Source organism: Calonectris borealis, chromosome 1 (genome assembly GCF_964195595.1).
Source record: "Calonectris borealis chromosome 1, bCalBor7.hap1.2, whole genome shotgun sequence".
Classification (NCBI taxonomy): Eukaryota; Metazoa; Chordata; class Aves; order Procellariiformes; family Procellariidae; genus Calonectris; species Calonectris borealis.
Window position 1 is genome coordinate 220,974,166 of NC_134312.1, and position 17,334 is coordinate 220,991,499.

At 53.7% G+C, this 17,334-nt stretch overlaps 1 protein-coding gene across 1 annotated transcript in view; it reads right to left on the reverse strand.

The window, feature by feature from the left end:
- Window positions 1-15,972, reverse strand: part of DCHS1 (dachsous cadherin-related 1) — a 50,464-nt gene extending 34,492 nt beyond the window's left edge. The window contains exon 1 of the mRNA XM_075140694.1: window positions 14,245-15,972. Coding sequence (XP_074996795.1) covers window positions 14,245-15,972 — 1,728 coding nt within the window. The remainder of the gene's footprint in view (window positions 1-14,244) is intronic.
- Window positions 15,973-17,334: the final 1,362 nt, after the last annotated feature.

Here is a 17,334-nt window from a genome sequence, read left to right on the forward strand (position 1 = left end):
CCAGTGAGGGTGTGCTGGCAGTGCCCTGGTTCAGGGCCAGCTGGAGCTGGTTGCTCTCCAGCAGAGCAGGGTTCAACAAAAATGCAAAAATGTGGAATTCCTCTCTTCAGGGCACAGTGATATCGAATTGTATAGATTCAGAAAGCAACTACCCACATTCACAGAGAAAAATCCACTGAAGGCTTTAAACACAAGGACATCAGTGCTGGGCCAGGAAATCCCTGAGTTGAAGCTGGGACAGTGTGCCAAGGAGGCAACAGTACCTGAGGGAAGCCTCTGGATCATAGACTCTGGGTCTCACAAAGAACCTCAATTTCCCAGGCCAACCAGGGGTGACACACAGCTGGATCTGCTGTTCACTAGCAAGGGAGAACTGACTGAGGATGTGATAATCAGTGGTAGCCTTGGCTGTAGTGACCATGAAGTAGTAGTGTTCAGGATCCTAAAGGGAGTGAGGAAGGAGAGTAGCAGAGTACAAATCTTGGACTTCAAGCAAGACTTCAGCTTATACAGGTGTCGTGGTTTAACCCCAGCCGGCCACTGAGCACCATGCAGCCGCTCGCTCACTCCCCCCACAATGGGATGGGGGAGAGAATCAGAAGGGTAAAAGTGAGAAAACTCGTGGCTTGAGATAAAGACAGTTTAATAGGTAAAGCAAAAGCCGCGTGCGCAAGCAAAGCAAAATAAGGAATTCATTCACTACTTCCCATCGGCAGGCAGGTGTTCAACCATCTCCAGGAAAGCAGGACTCCATCATGCATAACGGTTACTTGGGAAGACAAATGCCATCACTCCGAACGTCCCCCCCTCCTTCTTCTTCGCCCAGCCTTATATGCTGAGCATGACGTCATATGGTATGGAATAGCCCATCGGCTAGCTGGGCCAGCCGTCCCGGCCACGCTACCTCCCAGCCCCCCATGCACCTGGCGGGGCATGGGAAGATGAAAAGTCCTTGAATAGCGTAAACAGTACTTATCAACAACTAAAACATCAGTGTGTTATCAACATTATTCTCATGCTATATCCAAAACACAGCACTATACCAGTTAATACGAAGAAAATTAACTCTATCCCAGCTGAAACCAGGACAACAGGGAACTGGTAGGTGGGAGGGATCCCATGGGAGGCAGCTCTGAAGGCCAACGGAGATCAGGAAAGCTGGCAAGCTTCAGGACAGCATACTCCAGGCACAAGAACAGTCCATCCCAGTACTCAGGAAAACAAGGAGACATATCAGCAGATGGCCTTGGCTAAGCAGGGACCTTAGGGCTAAGCTGCAATGCGAAAAGGCAGCATATGGGAGGTGGTCGCAGAGGAGAGGCAAGCTACAAAGAAGAAATTTATAAACATTGCCCACGCGTGTAGAGGTGGTGTCAGAAAGTCAAAGTTCGAGTGGGATTGAGACTTGCAAGGAAAATTGAGGGTGCTAAGAAGAGCCTCTACCACTACATTGGTAGTAAAAGGCTGAATAAGGTCCCATTTCTGAATGCGGTGGGTGATTTAATGACAGCAGACAGAGATGAGACTGAGACACTCAATGCCTCTTTTACCTCAGTCTTCACCAACAAAGTCTCCCAGGCCTCCATGCTTTTTGAAAGGGTTCAGAAAGCTACCAGACAGGGATGAAGACTGAGTCAGGATTTCTTCACTGAACTTGATCCATACGAATCCACGGGATCCAACAGGCTGCAATCAATGGATGCTGACAGAAATGGACTTGCAGGGCTGCTCTTTCAAGTGGTGGAGATCAGGGGAGATCCCTGACAACGGGAGGAAAGCAAATATTGCACCCCACCTTCAAAAAAACCAAAAGGATGATCTGAGGATCTACACGCTTGCCAGCTACACCCAGTTGGTCCCTGGGAGAATCACGGTGCGAGTCCTTTTGGAGTGTGTTTTTGGCCACATGGAGGAGCCTGGGAGGGGAACAGTCAGCACGGATTGACCGTCCTGTTTGCTTTCTGCGATGCAATGATGGGGTCTGTGGTTGAAGGGATGACAGCTGTGGATGACAATTGCCTTGACTTTAAGAAGGATTTTGATACCTTCTTCTACCACCCTGGTATCCAAGACAGGATGTTATGGTTTGGAGGGCTGGACAACTGCGTGGGTCACAAACAGGTTGGAGGGTTGGGCTCAGAGCTGTGTTCTGCCTGGAGGCGGGTGACAAGTGGAGCACTCCAGGGACCAGCCCAGGGACCTCTCCTGCTTAACATCTCCAGCAATGACCCAGTGCAGGCACAGAGTGCATGCTTGCCAAGGTTACAGATGACACCAATCTGGGGAGCGGGAAGCAGCTGACACGCTTGAGGGCAGGATTGCACCCTGAGGGCCTCGGGCAGGCAGGAGGAATGGGCCGACAGGAACCGTGTGAAATTCAGCAAGGACACACGCCAAGTCCCGCTCTGGGAAGCAGAGTACTGCTGCAACAGCACAGGCCGGGACTGCCAGGCTGGGGAAGCAGCTCCGGGGAAAACGTCCTGGGGGCCTGGGTGGGCAGCGAGCAGGACACGAGCCACAGGACACCTTGGCAGCAAGGACAGCCCAGAAGCACCCTGGCATGGGTGAACAGGGGCACAGCCAGGAGGTCGAGGGCAGGGATTGCCCTCCCCTCTACTCAGCCCTTGCTAAACCACACCCAGACACCGCATCTAGTTTTGGGCCCCCAGTACCGGAGAGACCTTGACAACATGTGGCCAGTTCAGGGGCGGGCGCTGAGGAGCTGCTGAGGTACTGGGGCTTGTTCAGCCTCCAGGAGAGAAGGCGGCAGACCTAACAGCAAGCTGCCAGCACCCATGGGGAGCTTAACAAGGAAACGGAGCCAGGCTCTTCACAGTGGTGCACGACAGGAGAACAAGAGACCACAGACATCGGTTGAAATGAGAACTTCAGGCTGGATACAGGGGAAAGTTTTTTCCCTGTGAGGACCGTCCAGTGTTGGAGCAGGTTGCCGAGAGAGATTGTGCAGCCTCTGTCTCTGGAGGTTTTCAAGACGCTGCTGGATGAGGCTGTGAGTAGCCTGGTCTGACCCCAGAGCTGCCCTGGCTTCGAGCAGGGGGTGGACAGAGACCTCCCAAGGTCTCTCCAATCTGAATTACTCTGTGACTCAGTGATCCAGCTGTTGCACCTTTTCCCTAGCACAGGTTATTGGACACTAGTAAAGCAGCTTATTCTGCTATACAGAACTTTGCTCTGCTGTATTAGAGCTGCTCTTTGGCTCCTTGTCCAGCACTCAATGTAGCCCTGTGCTATACAGCCCTTTATCTTGAACATTGTCGGATCCCTATCTCAGGACTCACAACTGTTGCACACTTGGCAGCAGCCCCAGATTTTCTGCAGCAAATCCAGCCAGTCCCAGCAACAATGCTCCCCCTCCTCTTCTTCCAGTCACCCACAGGCTAGTTCACAATTCTTCCTCTGAACCCATGCACTCCTTTCCTGTGCCCATGGGGCTGGGTAAATGCAAGGCGTTTGGGAAGGCTCCAGCAACACAGTCCCCAAATCCCTGTTAACCTTATAGGCAGAGGGCTGCAGGACTAGTTGGGTTTTCCTCAGGTATCTGTGTCCCTACAAAAGGGCAGGAGCCTTGCACCAAGCCAAAGGCATACAGCATCCTATCATCCCTCCACAGGCATATACCACCATGTGGCTCTGCAGTTGCCCCCACTTCTGTTCATAACCCACAGCAGGGGTCACAGCATGCTGAGGTCCAGTAGGGAACAACAACAGGTACAGACTCCCAGGAGGGCTTTCCAACAGAATCTACATCTCCCAGACACATAAACATGCAGTGACACTCCCAAACACTGCAAACAACAGTGATTCAATATATTACATCCTACAAAGCCTCCACTCACCAGTGTCACATAGCAGAATGTACACATGTTCATGTGCTCTGCAGGCTGCTTCTCTCCTGCAACGCTGCCTTGGCTTCATTGACCCCCTGCACTAAGCCTGGGCCCATCTCTAGCACCTCCTGAAATTCTGCCTTGGGTGTTTTCACAGTTCCAGCATGTCCAGGATCCATCTTTCATACAACTCTTTCCACTGCTGGGTCCTAGCAAGGGTAAAGCTTCTTCGTGCTGGCACAAGCTGAGAGTTCCCAGGTGATATGTAGCCAGAGAGAAACTACTCACTGGCGAAGGGAGAAAGAAGCATGAACCAACCCCTTTCCCAAGGGCCATGAGACACCCACTGTATTTGGCTTGAAACAAGTTTATACTAAGGCAAAAGGCAGCAGTGGTCAGCAGGATCCTGTGCCCTTCATTAGTTAATGTTTCAGTCCTAGTTCATACTTGAGTCTTAACACGATAGGTTGGCAATTTTAAGGTCATTTGGAAACAGGTTGTATGCCTGGTTTTTTTTGTTTCCTCCTTACACCAGACAAGGGAAATAAGAAGAAAGTACAAGAGAGAACAAGTGACACACTGTGCAGCAGCACAGACCAAGAGCTGGGCTGCACAGGAAAACCTGATGGAGGGAAATTAAGATTTTGCTTACTAAACAAGTGAAGCAAGAGGAGGGAGAGGCAGGGGGAAGCCAGGGAGGATATGCCACTTCAATATGAGGGGACAGCCTGAACCAGAGGCCAGGATCCTGGTGCTGCTGAAGGAAGCAGACAACCTGGAGATCCAGCTGAAGATCAGGGATTGTAGACTGAGTCCAGGGCCAGAAGCCAACAGCATCTTTAGGGGAAAAGCGGCATTTCACTGCAGACTTTGGAGACAAGATGTTTAATATAGGCAGTTGTTAATCAGTGCTGCAGCCATGCTGCAGAGCAGGATGGGGGAGAGGGGACAAAGGCACTCAAATGCTGACAGCTGCTGAGTGGGCAGTGAGCCCTTACAGACAACCCCAGCAGGATATTTTATACATAGGGCAGCCTCTCCATGTCTACAGAAGTTGCTTGCAACCACTATAAAAAGGCTGAGGATGTTCTCAAGTCTATATGCATGACAAACAGTGATGTGATTAGCCAGATACTGTAAACTCAGATTTAGCAATATCATGACAGTCATGTGAACACTAGTATGTAAAAGGCGTGCTGGCAGGAGAAATGTGCTAACTGAAAAACACACAAAAATGCAAGATGTTAAAATAAAATAGCTACAGTTTGGCACAATCACCATCTGTGTGCCAGGGAGGAGAATTGGGAAAGGCCTAAAGGATGAGAGGCACAGTAAAAGGGATAGGACAGTAAATGCAAAAGTGTACTGCACAGTGTAGTGGTAGCATATGGCTGGGATATGCTACTGTTGTTTTTGCATTAAAAATCATAGAATCTTAGAATAGTTTGGGTTGGAGGGGACCTTTAAAGGTCATCTAATCCAAGCCCTCTGCAATGAGCAGGGACATCTTCAACTAGATCAGGCTGCTGATGTCAAGTCAGGATAAGAAACTGGATGAAAGTAACAGACAAAAATCTATTATTCCTTTCATATAATGGATGCAAATCAAATGGCATATGCCCCTTGGGACCCAAGAATGTGTTAAGGAACTCAGGGGATGAACCTGATGCTGTGTTTTGAAGAGTTTTCTTTGATTGGTGTAGAAGAGGCCACTACCACGGAGGAGCTCAAGGAATACATCTGGGGCATTTTCTGCTGAAATCACCAACTGATCATTGTAATTACATGAAAACGTAGCTGTTTGCATTCAATTCCCAACTGGATTTGAATCTGGCAAGGGATATCAAAGTCAAGAAGAAAGGCTTTTATAAGTGCATAGGTGACAAAAGGAAGGCTAGGGAAAATGAAGGCCCACAGCTGAAGGAGACGGGGGACCTGATGAGACAGGACATGTAAAAGACTGGGGTACTTAATGCCTTCTTTCCCTCAGTCTTTACTAGTAAGACCAGTGTTCAGGAATCCCAGGTCCCAGCGACTGGGGCGAAGGCTGGAGCAAGGAAGATGCACCCTTGGTTGAAGAGGATCAGGTTAGTGAATTCTTAAGCAAACTGGACATACATAAGTCCATGGGCCCTGGTGGGATGCACCCACGAGTGCTAAGGGAGCTGGCAGATATCATTGTGAGGCCACTCTCAATAATCTTTGCTCAATCATAGTGTTTGGGACAAGTGCCTGAAGACAGCAGGAAAGTTAATGTCACTATCTTCAAGAAGAGTAAGCAGGAGGACCCAGGTAACTACAGACCAGTCAGCCTCCCTTTGATCCCTGGGAAGTTGATGGAGCAGCTAATCCTGGAAATCATTTCCATGTACATGAAGGACAAGAAAATCATCAGGAGTAGTTAGCATGGCTTCAGCCAAGGGGAAGTCATGCTTGACCAACTTCATAAACAACTGGCCTGTAGATATTGGAAGGAAAAGCAGTGGATATTGTCTACCTGGACTTTGACACTGTCTCCTATAAGATCCTCATAGACAAGCTGTTGATGAATGGGCTGGATGAGCAGACAGTGAGGTGGATTGAAAACTGGCTGAATGGCTCGGCTCAGAGATGGTGAACAACGGCACAAAGTCTACTTGGAGGCCAGTAGCTAGTGGTGTACCCCAGGGGTCAATACTGGGTCCAGTCCTGTTTAACATCTTCATTAATGATCTAGATGATGGGGCAGAGTGTACCTTCAGCATGTTTATTGATGATACAAAACCGGAAGGCGTGGCTGATAGGCCAGAGGATCGTGCTGCCATCCAGAGGGACCTCGACAGGCTGGAGAAATGGACTGACAAGAACTTCATGAAGTTCAACAAGGGGAAGTGCAAAGTCCTGCACCTGGGGAGGAACAACCCTGTGCAAGAACATATGTTGGGGGCCACCCAGTTGGAAAGCAGCTTGGCAGAAAAGGACCTGGGGGTCCTGGTGGACACCAAATTGAAGATGAGATGGCAATGTGCCCTTGCTGCAAAGGTGGGGAATGGTATCTGGGCTGCATCAGGAGGAGTGTTGCCAGCAGACTGAGGGAGGTGATCCTTCCCCTCTACTCAGCACTGGTGAGGCCACAGCTGGAGTGCTGGGTCCAGTGCTGGGCTCCCCAGTACAGGAGAGAGTCCAGCGAAGGGCCACAAAGATGATGGACTGGAGCATCTCTCCTGTGAGGAGAGGCTGACAGAGCTGGGACTGTTCAGCCTGCAGAAGAGAAGGCTCGGGGGATATCATCCATACATGAAAGAGGACACCAAGAGGATGGAACCAGACTCTTCTCAGTGGTGCCCAGTGCCAGGACCAGAGGCAATGGGCAAAAACTGAAACACAGGAGGTTCCCTCTGAACATCAGGAAGCACTTTTTCACTGTGAGGGTGACCAAGCTCTGGCACAGGTTGCCCAGGGAGGTGGTGGAGTCTCCATGCTTGGAGGTATTGAAAAGCCATCTGGACATGGTCCTGGGCAACCAATTCTGGGTGGCCCTGCTTGAGCAGGGGGGGTTGTACTAGATTATCTCAAGATCTCCCTTCCAAACTCAACTGTTCTGTGATCTCCAGCCAAAGGCCCTCCTGAACCTCCCTGTTCCCCATTCAGCTCCAATCCTTCTGAGAGAGCTGATCTGCTCCACCAGCCCTGCACCACAGCCCTGACAGCATTGTGCAGCAGCATCTGCTACCTGCCCCCTCTTCCCTGCAGGTTTGGTGAGAAGACTTCGCTTGTACCCTGCAGGTACCGTAGCTGGGCAGAAGAGCACCTCCTGGGAGGTGGCCAAAGTAAAGCAGAAGTGGAAGACAAAGAAGAGCAGCAAGATGGCTCGGGGTTACGCAGAAAGAAACCAGAGCACCAGAAGCTCTGACTGCTGTGAGGGAAGGAGGGCAGGTGCTGGGCAGGTGTGCCTCTCACCACTGCATGGAGAATTGGGAGGACAAAGATGGGCATTGAAGCCTTGTTATTTCACGCCTTCCTCCTAGTCCCCCAGCAAGATAGGAGGGAAGAGTGGAGCCAAGGCACCACAAAGCTCTTACGTTCCCCAGAGTCAGGGATGGATGGAGAAGCACAGCCCCACACTGGGATCCTCAGCTGCATCACCTGTAGGAGTCAAGGCTTCTCCTTCGCACAGACCCATCTAGAGGGCAACACCAGAACCCCTCAAACACAGCCACCCCTTGCCCTCCCAGTCTTACTGCCGACCATGTACCTCCTATACAGTCCACAGTGCTGGAAAGGCATGGAGTGCTTCTCAGCAGCTTGGGCCTCCATTCTCTGGCTGTCCTCCCCATCTCTAGTGAGCGCAGTCAGCAGGCAGGGAGCTCATCTGGAGCCCTGCCCTGGCTGGATCTCTGCTACGCACATGTTACGCTGTGGCTTTGGCAAACATCTGGCTCTGGGCTCCCGCCCCTCAGAGTGACGGCTCTTGGTGGGAGAGGAGGGGAGGCTGGCGCCAGTGTGGTCAACGATCCCACGCACGGCTCCTTTTGCCTGAGTGTGTGCCAGGCGTCCTGCCCTCCCCAGCCCTGGCACAGCTGCTGACCAGCTAAAAGCAGCCAGGGAGCGGCCACGGCTGCTATTTCAGGAGCTGTCTCTGGCTCCCGGGCTGCATCTCAGCCTCCAGCACGCTCAGGCCTCGGGGGACTAAGCGGGGTCAGGGTTCGGCCCCAGCGATTGTCCAGCACACGTGGCTGAGGCGAGGGTCAGACCCTGAGGCTGCAGGGAGCCCCACGTCCGGGGGGAGCCCTCTGCACAGCCACAGGCACTGCCTGCTTATGCTGCTGGCTCCCCGCGGCCCAGCAGCTACAGGGCATGGGCAAGGTCTCTGGCTAGCGGTCCCACAGCCACAGCCTAGGCATGGACAGGCGCAGGGCTGCCACAGCCATACACAGCAAGGTATGGAGAACAGGGGCAGCCTATGGCCTCCAGCACTGCTCCGGGATGGGGTAAAGCCCTCAGTTTTGAGGACGAGGGGAAGCAGTTTAATCATAGACATTGGCAGGGAGGTAGGACTGTGGAGGGTGAGGCTGCACAACAGGCTGCAGGAGCCTGAGGGTGAACACCGCCACCGGAGTCCTGGTGCCTCTGAGCATGGGGGCAGAGTAAGGCACAGAAAGACAAGGAGCAAGGCTCACACTCGGGCACCCAGGTGTCCTCTCTGGTGGAGCAGCAGGGAGGCGAAATGGGAGCTACAGCAGGGAGCTACAGGGCACGGGGAGCCCCAGCAGAGCGTGCAGGAGTTCGGGGGCTGAGCAGGGCAGGGAAGCTGGGCCTCTGCAGAGGAAGAGCGCTCAAGGTGGGGGGCTTGAGTGGGGCAGCAACAGTGCAGGGTGGGAAGTGATAGGGTCTGGCCATGGCCTCCTGGGGGGCACTGATGCCAAGAAGGACTCCAAACCAGGGTGTTGGGCTGGGTTTTGGCTATGCAGAGCTCAGGCAGGGAGTGCTCACAGAGCAGGTCTACACAGCGAGATGGGACACGGCTGGGCAAGACATGGAGGTGAAACTGGGGCTCAGGGCAGCACGAGATTGAGCACGCCAAGCAGGGTGACCCTGGGGAATGAGCAGAGATGGGGAGCAGGAAGAGGCTGGAGTGTCCCAAGGGCCATGTAGGTGAGGGAGAGCACTGCTAGTGAGAGCTGCCCTGGGGGCAAAACAGCGAGGGTCCCTGGGGGGGAGCAGGCAACAGCAGCTGGCAGCAACCAAGGGGTGTGGAGAGAAGAAGAGGGAGCAGAGGCTGGGGCGGAGGGAGATGGGGGGAAAGGCATGCTGGCAGGCTGGCACTCTGGGAGGGGAGGTGCAGGGACTGGCACTTTGGAGGGCAGCATGCACAGGTATGGGGCTGTGGGGGACATGGAGGAGCGGGGGTGTGAGCGAGGACTGTGGGAGGAAGGGGAGTTATAAGGGGCCTGGGGCTGAAGCAGAGGTGAGGGAAAAGGGGCAGCTGTGAAGGGGCTGGTGATCGGCATAGAGGAAGGAGGGAGCTATGTGAGGGGGCTGGGGGGAGGAGCAGAGCATGGGGGGAGAGGAGCGTGAGGGGCTGGGGCCTCTCGACTGCAGTGGAAAAGCTGCTGCAGCTCCAGGGGAAATGCTACTTGAATTAATCATGGCGCTGGCTGCTGTGCCAAGCCCAGGAGGAGGCTGCTGGCAGCGCAAGGAAATAACTTTCACAGGAATTTGGAACAAATGCAGCTCTTCTGGCAGTAACAACAGCACTCACCTCCCCCACAACCTCCCCATGTACCAGCATCTCCCCCACGGTCCTCACTCCTTGTGTGCCCCCAGACTCTCCCACATTACAGCCTGCTCTCCCAGAAGCATGATGCACTCCCTCCCCTCACACTGCTCCCCAGCAAGCTCACAGGCGTCTCCCCATCTTGCCTCAGGAAGCTTGCCTTCTTGTTTCTGAGAATGGGGAGGCCTGTTTTATGTCGTGCAAAGGTCTGAAAATAGGTTAATGCTAAATCCCTTGTCCCAAGAAAATGAATGCATGTAGTAAAGTCCTCCCCACCTCTCCACACTCTCTTTGGCAGCAAAGTCGGTGAGCATTAGTCCTCTTGCTCTTCCAGTCCCCATGCACGGCTACTCCCTGTGTCCTCTCACAGCTGCCCCCTTCAGTAGCATAACCGATGCATCAGAATTAACCTTCACGACTCTCTTTCAGTAGTACAGTATATGTGGCCCGGTCTAGCCTACAGCACTTCATGCAGGTCTTCCAACCTGGGGCACAGTCCAAGAGTCTGTCCCAGTGCTGTGCATGCAGCACAGCCAGTCCCACAGAATCACAAATCAGTACTCAAACTTCAAAACTCATCAGACTTGTCCTCAAAACTGCAAGATAAGACTATACATTAGGTGTGTTGCTGGTCAGCTTTTGATTTCTGATGTTCTTGTTCCCCACCAATTGTGTGTATGAATGCAAAGGAAATATGTTAACCCTGGTTCCAAAATCATTAATTTTGGATCTATGCAAGAATCAATAATCCACCATCTCATCTCATTCACATTTCTGTCAAATCAGCCTGTGCTCACAACACGGGGTTTACACAGCTCTCTGTGCTTTATGCTGGCTGCCAGAGGACAGACAATACTTGATTTAGCATGAAAAGTTAGAAAGGCCCAGAAAGACAATATCTGACCATGCATGCAGCTTGCTGGTACAAAGTCAAATGTTTAAAACAAATTTAAGCCAGCAGGGTGAATTTATACCAGAACAGTGCTTCATATCATGTAACCCTAGCATTTGAATGCAGTCTGATGAGCCCTAAAGCTTCTGTATTATCAACTCATGGCCACAGAGAGAAACAGAGACAACCAGTCAGTGACTATCCCTTGCTCTATTTTCTGCTGGTGTCATGTTCACTGATTCCCTGGGCTCCTTCTCCACTGGTGTTTCTCTCTCATCTCAGACTTGAACTGTGAGTTTGCTATTTCCTTTGCTTAGTGCTCATGCAGAGTCTGCTACTGTGGGACCTGGCCCATGATAAACACAAGTAATAAATAAAGAAGATGTTATGAGATCCTTTTTCTTTCTCGGGAGCTCAAGCCAGCAACCTGCTCTGCTCGTCTCTGTTTGTACACCAAACAGAAAGACCGACCTGGCAGAGAGGATGGGCTGTGCAAGGGAGCAGGAGACCTGCAGCCATTCTTCAAGTCTCCTCTGGTCACTCACATGGACTCCCCACTTCCCCATCATTCTGTCCTGCCCACGGAGCGCAGACGTCACCATCTGTAAATAGACCTGGTCCTCCCAGGGGTTTTGCTTAGAAACGTGGCAGTCTGATGGAGAATCGAACCCATGCAGTTCTGTGCTGACCTTGGAGGCTGTCCTGTGTCCTACACATCATGCTGGCAGGGCCTGCGCGTGGCCTAAGCTCTCATGACCATTATCCGGGGCTGGACCAAATCCAGACCTTGACAGAGACCCTTTAGCCTCTCAAGGCAGGATGAGTCCTGATCCCTAGAAGCCATGGACAGATGGAGTCAAGCAGGAGGAACTGCACACAGGAGCTGTGGGGCACCACACCTGACATGGCGACCCCACGGGACACGGTGTTGGCTGCTGGCCACTGTGGACCCTGACAGCACCTCTGAAGCCCTCCTGTTCAGGGCAACAGGAGTGCCACGGCTGAGGGGCGGCCACACCGGGCAGCTCTGCTCTGAGACTTGGGCTCCCTGCCCCAGCTCTACCCAGCTCCCCGACCTGGCTCACTCCTGCTGCGGCCCAGTGCCGAGCCGGCAGCCTGGCCAGCCTCCTTTCCCATCCTCTCACGTTTCCCGGCTCAGAGGAAGCAGCAGCAGATGTGTGAGCTGTTTGCTTTGTGCTGAGGCCACGTGGGAGTTACCTGCGCTCAGCCCAGACGCGCCGTTTCCAAATGAAACATGAGGGTCGAGCCAAGACCATCGAAATCTGGCCAAACCCTCAGTCGCTGCCGGCCGCTGGGCCAGCACCTTCCCCTGCGCAGTACGGAGCCGGGCTGGCCCCTGCGCTACACCGGCCTCACCATGGCCAGGCAGCCACGCGCTGGACCAGCTCTCTGTGCCATCCCCGTGGCCCCGCACTGCCCCAGCTCCTCCACAGGTCCCACTTTCCCTCCTGTCTGTCCCCACACTCGCAGTCAGGAGCCCAGCCGCCATCTCCAATTGCATTTCCAGAACGCCTTCCCACACGGCAAGCGGCACTGAGCAGGAAGGCACGGAGAAGGAGAGAGAGGGGGGCCTCCCTTCAGGGGCTGCCACAGCTGAGACATCCCTGCACATGCCTGGGGCCTCCATGCTCACCCAGGGACACATGGGTCCTCCACTCCAACCCTGTCCCTGAACCCACCCCCCCCCTTGACCCCTTCCCCATCTCTGTCCCCAGCCCTGGTCCTGTCCCTGTCCCCCATCCCCACCCACCTGGGACAATGTGATGTGTTGCCCTGCACAGACCAAACCCAAATTTTCCCCCACCCAAATCTTCCTCCTCATCTCCCACCCACTTCTTCTGCCCTGACTTCCCCCTCAATCCCTGACCCATCCCCTATCCCCCCAGATCTGACCCATCCTGAACTTGCCCCTGCCCCATGTCCCTTCTCTATTCTACACCTGGCCCTTGCTCCCACCCAATTCCTCCTTCCCCCCACACTCTCCCCCACACACCTACCCCCCGACCCCTGCACTCACCCACCCAAAAGCCCCTCTCCAGCACTCCCACCCCATACCGTCAGTGCCCTGCAATCACACATGACCCACATGCTCATATCCGCCATGCCCCAGCAGTGCACCCACAGCACACTCATAGACCAGTTTTTCTCGCCAGCTCCACTTCCTCCTCCAGGCCCATCTGGAGGCCCTTTTCGCTGGCCAGGTCGCAGGACCTCCTCCTGCCTTGTCTCATGGGCTCCAGAATTCCTGTTCCCTCTAGCCCCCTCCTTCTGGCCCCATGGGCAACTGCTTACCACCTCGTGGCCCCAGCCAGATATCCCAGCGCCCCACGACTCAGCAAAGAAGTGCCCCAAACTTCACAGGTGCTTGTCCTGATGGACAGTCTGGATGCTGCCTTGGCTGGCAGTGCCTCGCTGCATTACCGCACCAGTTCCCCACTGTCAGCCCCAAGCCCCACACCTCCCCATCCTGCCTCAGATGGGATTGCATGACCCGTCTCCAGCAACCAGGGCTCCAGAGCTGTGATTGAAACAGCAAATGCAGGGAATGCAAAATATACAAAACACAAATGGTATTACTGGCACATCTCGGGGTCCGCAGAACCTGTCAGAGGAGCAGCACCTCCCCAGGCCTCACCTGTGATCTCTACACGAAGGCTGATGCAGCACGTGTCTCTCAGCTCAAATCCCACAGGTGTTGTTCCCAAGGTAATATAACAATACCAATTGTGCATAATTAATGCTAATGTCCACAACCAGCCTTACAAACACGGATGAACTTAGGCTAATGACCACACAGCGGGGAGAGAAGTTAGCAGCTTGGCTACAAGCAGCTTCCCAGAGGTCTTACCCATGTTCCTGAGCACCATTTTGAGTGTCCTGGCCTGCAAGGCAGCTCCACACTTGCGCAAGCAAGGCCTGGCATGGTGGGCCCCAATCCTAGCCGAGGTCAACACTGTGCTTTGCACAAAGGACATCCTCGAGGTGTGCTCATAGGATCAGTGACAACACCCAGTACTCGCCTGCAGAAAGAGTGTAACAGTGCTCTGCCCCATTTCCGACTCACACTGAGCAGGGGGATCTCTGTTCTAGCATTCCTGCTGCAACTGTTGCCCACCTAAGCCATGACAACTGCACCAAACAGCCTTCAGTGGCAGGTCTCCCATCCCAAGCCTCGCACAGCCCTGGCCGTGCCCTCCTCAAGCCCAGCTCCTGACAGTTGTACCTACCTGTAAGAAGCAGGTCCCAACAGGGGTGTTCTCCTTCAGGGACACATTGTAGAAATTACTCCTGAACACTGGCTCATTGTCATTGACATCCTGCAGGGCCACATGCACCACAGCTGAAGAAGAGAGGGCAGGGCTTCCCCTGTCTGTAGCCAGCACAGTCAGCTGAGGCTGAGGATCCTTCTCATAATCCAGTGGGGCAGCAGTGGTGATGATACCTGTGGCAGGGTCAATGGCAAACCAGCTGGAGTGGGTGTCACGGCCATGCACAATACTGTACTGCACCTCCCCATTGGGACCCTGGTCCTTGTCACGAGCTGTCACCTGCAGGACAAAGCTGCCCGGGTACACAACCTCAGGGATGCTTTGTTTGTACTCCTGCTGGTCGAAGAGTGGAGGGTTGTCATTGATATCCATCACTCGCAGCACAAAGGCTGATTCTGCCCGGAGTGGTGGTGTTCCTGAGTCCGTAGCTGTCACCCGCAAATCATAGGAGTCTCTTTCTTCCCGATCCAGAAGCTGGTCCACACAGATCAGGTAGATGATGTTGTCCTTGGTAGTGAGGGCAAACTTGCCATCCCCTCCCTCCAGCGTGACATTGACATTGGAGTACTCGCCATAGTCTGGGTCGGAAACAGAGATGCGTGCCACATACTGGCCAGGCTGGGCTCCCTCAGAGATCTGAGGGGAGCCGTCTTCGCTCAGGAAGATAATGGTCATGGTGGGCTGGTTGTCATTGTAGTCACGCACATGAATAGTGACAAAGGCTGTGGTGACCTCGGGATGGACAGCCTTATCCCTTGCCTGCACCACCAGCTCATGCACCTTCCTTACTTCATAGTCCAGGCCCTTGTTGAGCTTGATGACTCCAGTCCGGGAGTCAATGGTGAAGTACTGGTCAGGATCGCTCTGCCGCCGGTTGATCTCATAAATCACATCCCCATTGTCACCTTCATCTGCGTCAGAGGCAAAGACCTGCAGGATGCTGCTGCCAGGTTTCAAATTCTCTGAGATGAGAGTATGATAGCGGCTCTGGTTGAAGCTAGGAGCATTGTCATTGATGTCCTGGATGGACACATCCAGCGTCATCTGGGTACTCCGGGGAGGAGAGCCACCATCATAGGCTTCCAACAGCAGCGAGTATGATGAACGGTTCTCACGATCCAAGACGTTGCTGACCACCAGGTCCAAATACAGGACCCCATTGGGTCCTCGACGTGTTTCCAGGCGGAAGGCCTGCCCCACATTCTCTCCCTTAATCACATAGCCTTGCGTATTGAGTAGGCCACTGTCAGCATCAAAGGCTGGGTCCAAGGGAAATCTGCTGCCAATGGGTGTGTGCTCTGGGATCTGGAAGGTGCTATGTTGTTTGGGAAAGGCTGGAGCATGGTCATTGATGTCATTCACTTGGATGTTCACTTCTACTGTGATGCCCTCCGGGGTAACAGCAATGAAGCTGTAGCGGTCCCGAGTCTCTCGGTCCAGGACACGAGCTGTTTTGATGATACCGGTGTTCTCATCTATCCCCAAGTCAGTGGTAACACCGCTGCCCTCCTGTGCTGAGATGAAATACATGTAGGCACTAGTTCCAGGGGGCAGGCCAGCACTGATGTCCCCAATGATGGTGCCAGCTGGCTGCTCCTCATCTATTTGTAGATCCAGGGTGCCCAGGACAGCAGAGCCACTCCCTGCTCTCAGGCCCCCAAGAATTAGCAGCTCCAGCAGAAGCATGGCTGACCCCTTCATCTGCTCCATTGCTAGTGACCCGCAGAGCAGAGGGTGGCTCGATCTCCTTTGCAGTGTGCGCTTTAATCCTGCATGGAATTCAGACCAGAGGATGCTGGTTAAGAGGGAGCAGAAAAGGAAAGACAGGAAAAAAAACATGGAGAGGGAAGGCCTGCCACATACCTGCTGCCCGATTGCTCTGTATCACCTATCCCTCACAAGGAGCAAAGGTAAAAATGTGTCAGAGCGGAGGGTGCCCAGAATGAAGGCCTGGGACAGCACCTAGAGTCAGCCAAGCAGGTCACACCTGACCGTCTGCAGAGGTTAGCAGCTAGTACCCTATCACATAGGCTATCCTAAGCAGTCAAGCATTCTTCCCAACCACCCGCTCTCCTGGCAACACTGGAGCCATCTGCCCTAGAGCACAGTGTTCCTGTGCCTTTAACAGCTGAATGCTTCCTGTGAGGCTGAAAGAGGCTGTCTGCAAGATGACAGAGATTTTTGGACAAACAGCAGCCTAGCACCTCTCCACCCTGAAAAAACCTGGTCTCAACTTGGGAGAGAGCTCAACAAGTGACCATGTTGAGCTACCCCCCCAGCCCCCAGTAGCATGCCTTTCAGGACCACAGGGATATAGGTGCCAAAAACCCCATGAAGTGCAAATCTGGTGTCCCTGGGAGGGAGCAGCAGAACTGGAGTGGGCTTACATCCAGTGAACTATAAATCAGAATGGCTGTATTGCAAAGGATGTACCCACAGCTGGGAATGCCCAGGATAAAATCAGACAGGGCCCATTGTTTGGCCTGGCACAGAGATCTGTGGATGCCCCAAGCTGGTACCATGGAGGGTGGTGGCAGTACAGTAGGAACGCAACAACTCCCTCTGAACTGCCAGCTGCTCTGGCTCCTTCCCGATCCCACACCCTCCACTGCTCACTACTCCTCCTTTGTCTCCTTCTCACTGCTCCTTTTTCATTCTGGCTCCTTCACTCCATTTCCCCCTGCCGTAGCTTCATTTCACTGCAGCAGTGGGGGAGGGACAAGCAGGGAGGAGCAGCTCCCTGCAGCAACACCACTACTGGACACGCTGGACATGCTCCCCGTACCCAAAGGCTGTCAGCCCCCCAGGGCTCTGCCCACCCTCCCTGTGAATAGCCAGAGAAACTCAGCAGTCAAGGAGCTTGTGAAGAACACCAGCCCCAGTGCTGCTTTCAGCCCCCGGTAAACGAGGCTTAGTGGTCTGCAGGGATGGCGGCAGCATGAGCTCACACTTGGACTCTCTTGAAAGCATTTGCTGCTGGTCCCAAAACCACACTCAGGAGCTGCTCATGTCAGATGCAGGACAGCAGGAACCTCCCTGTCTTGGGGG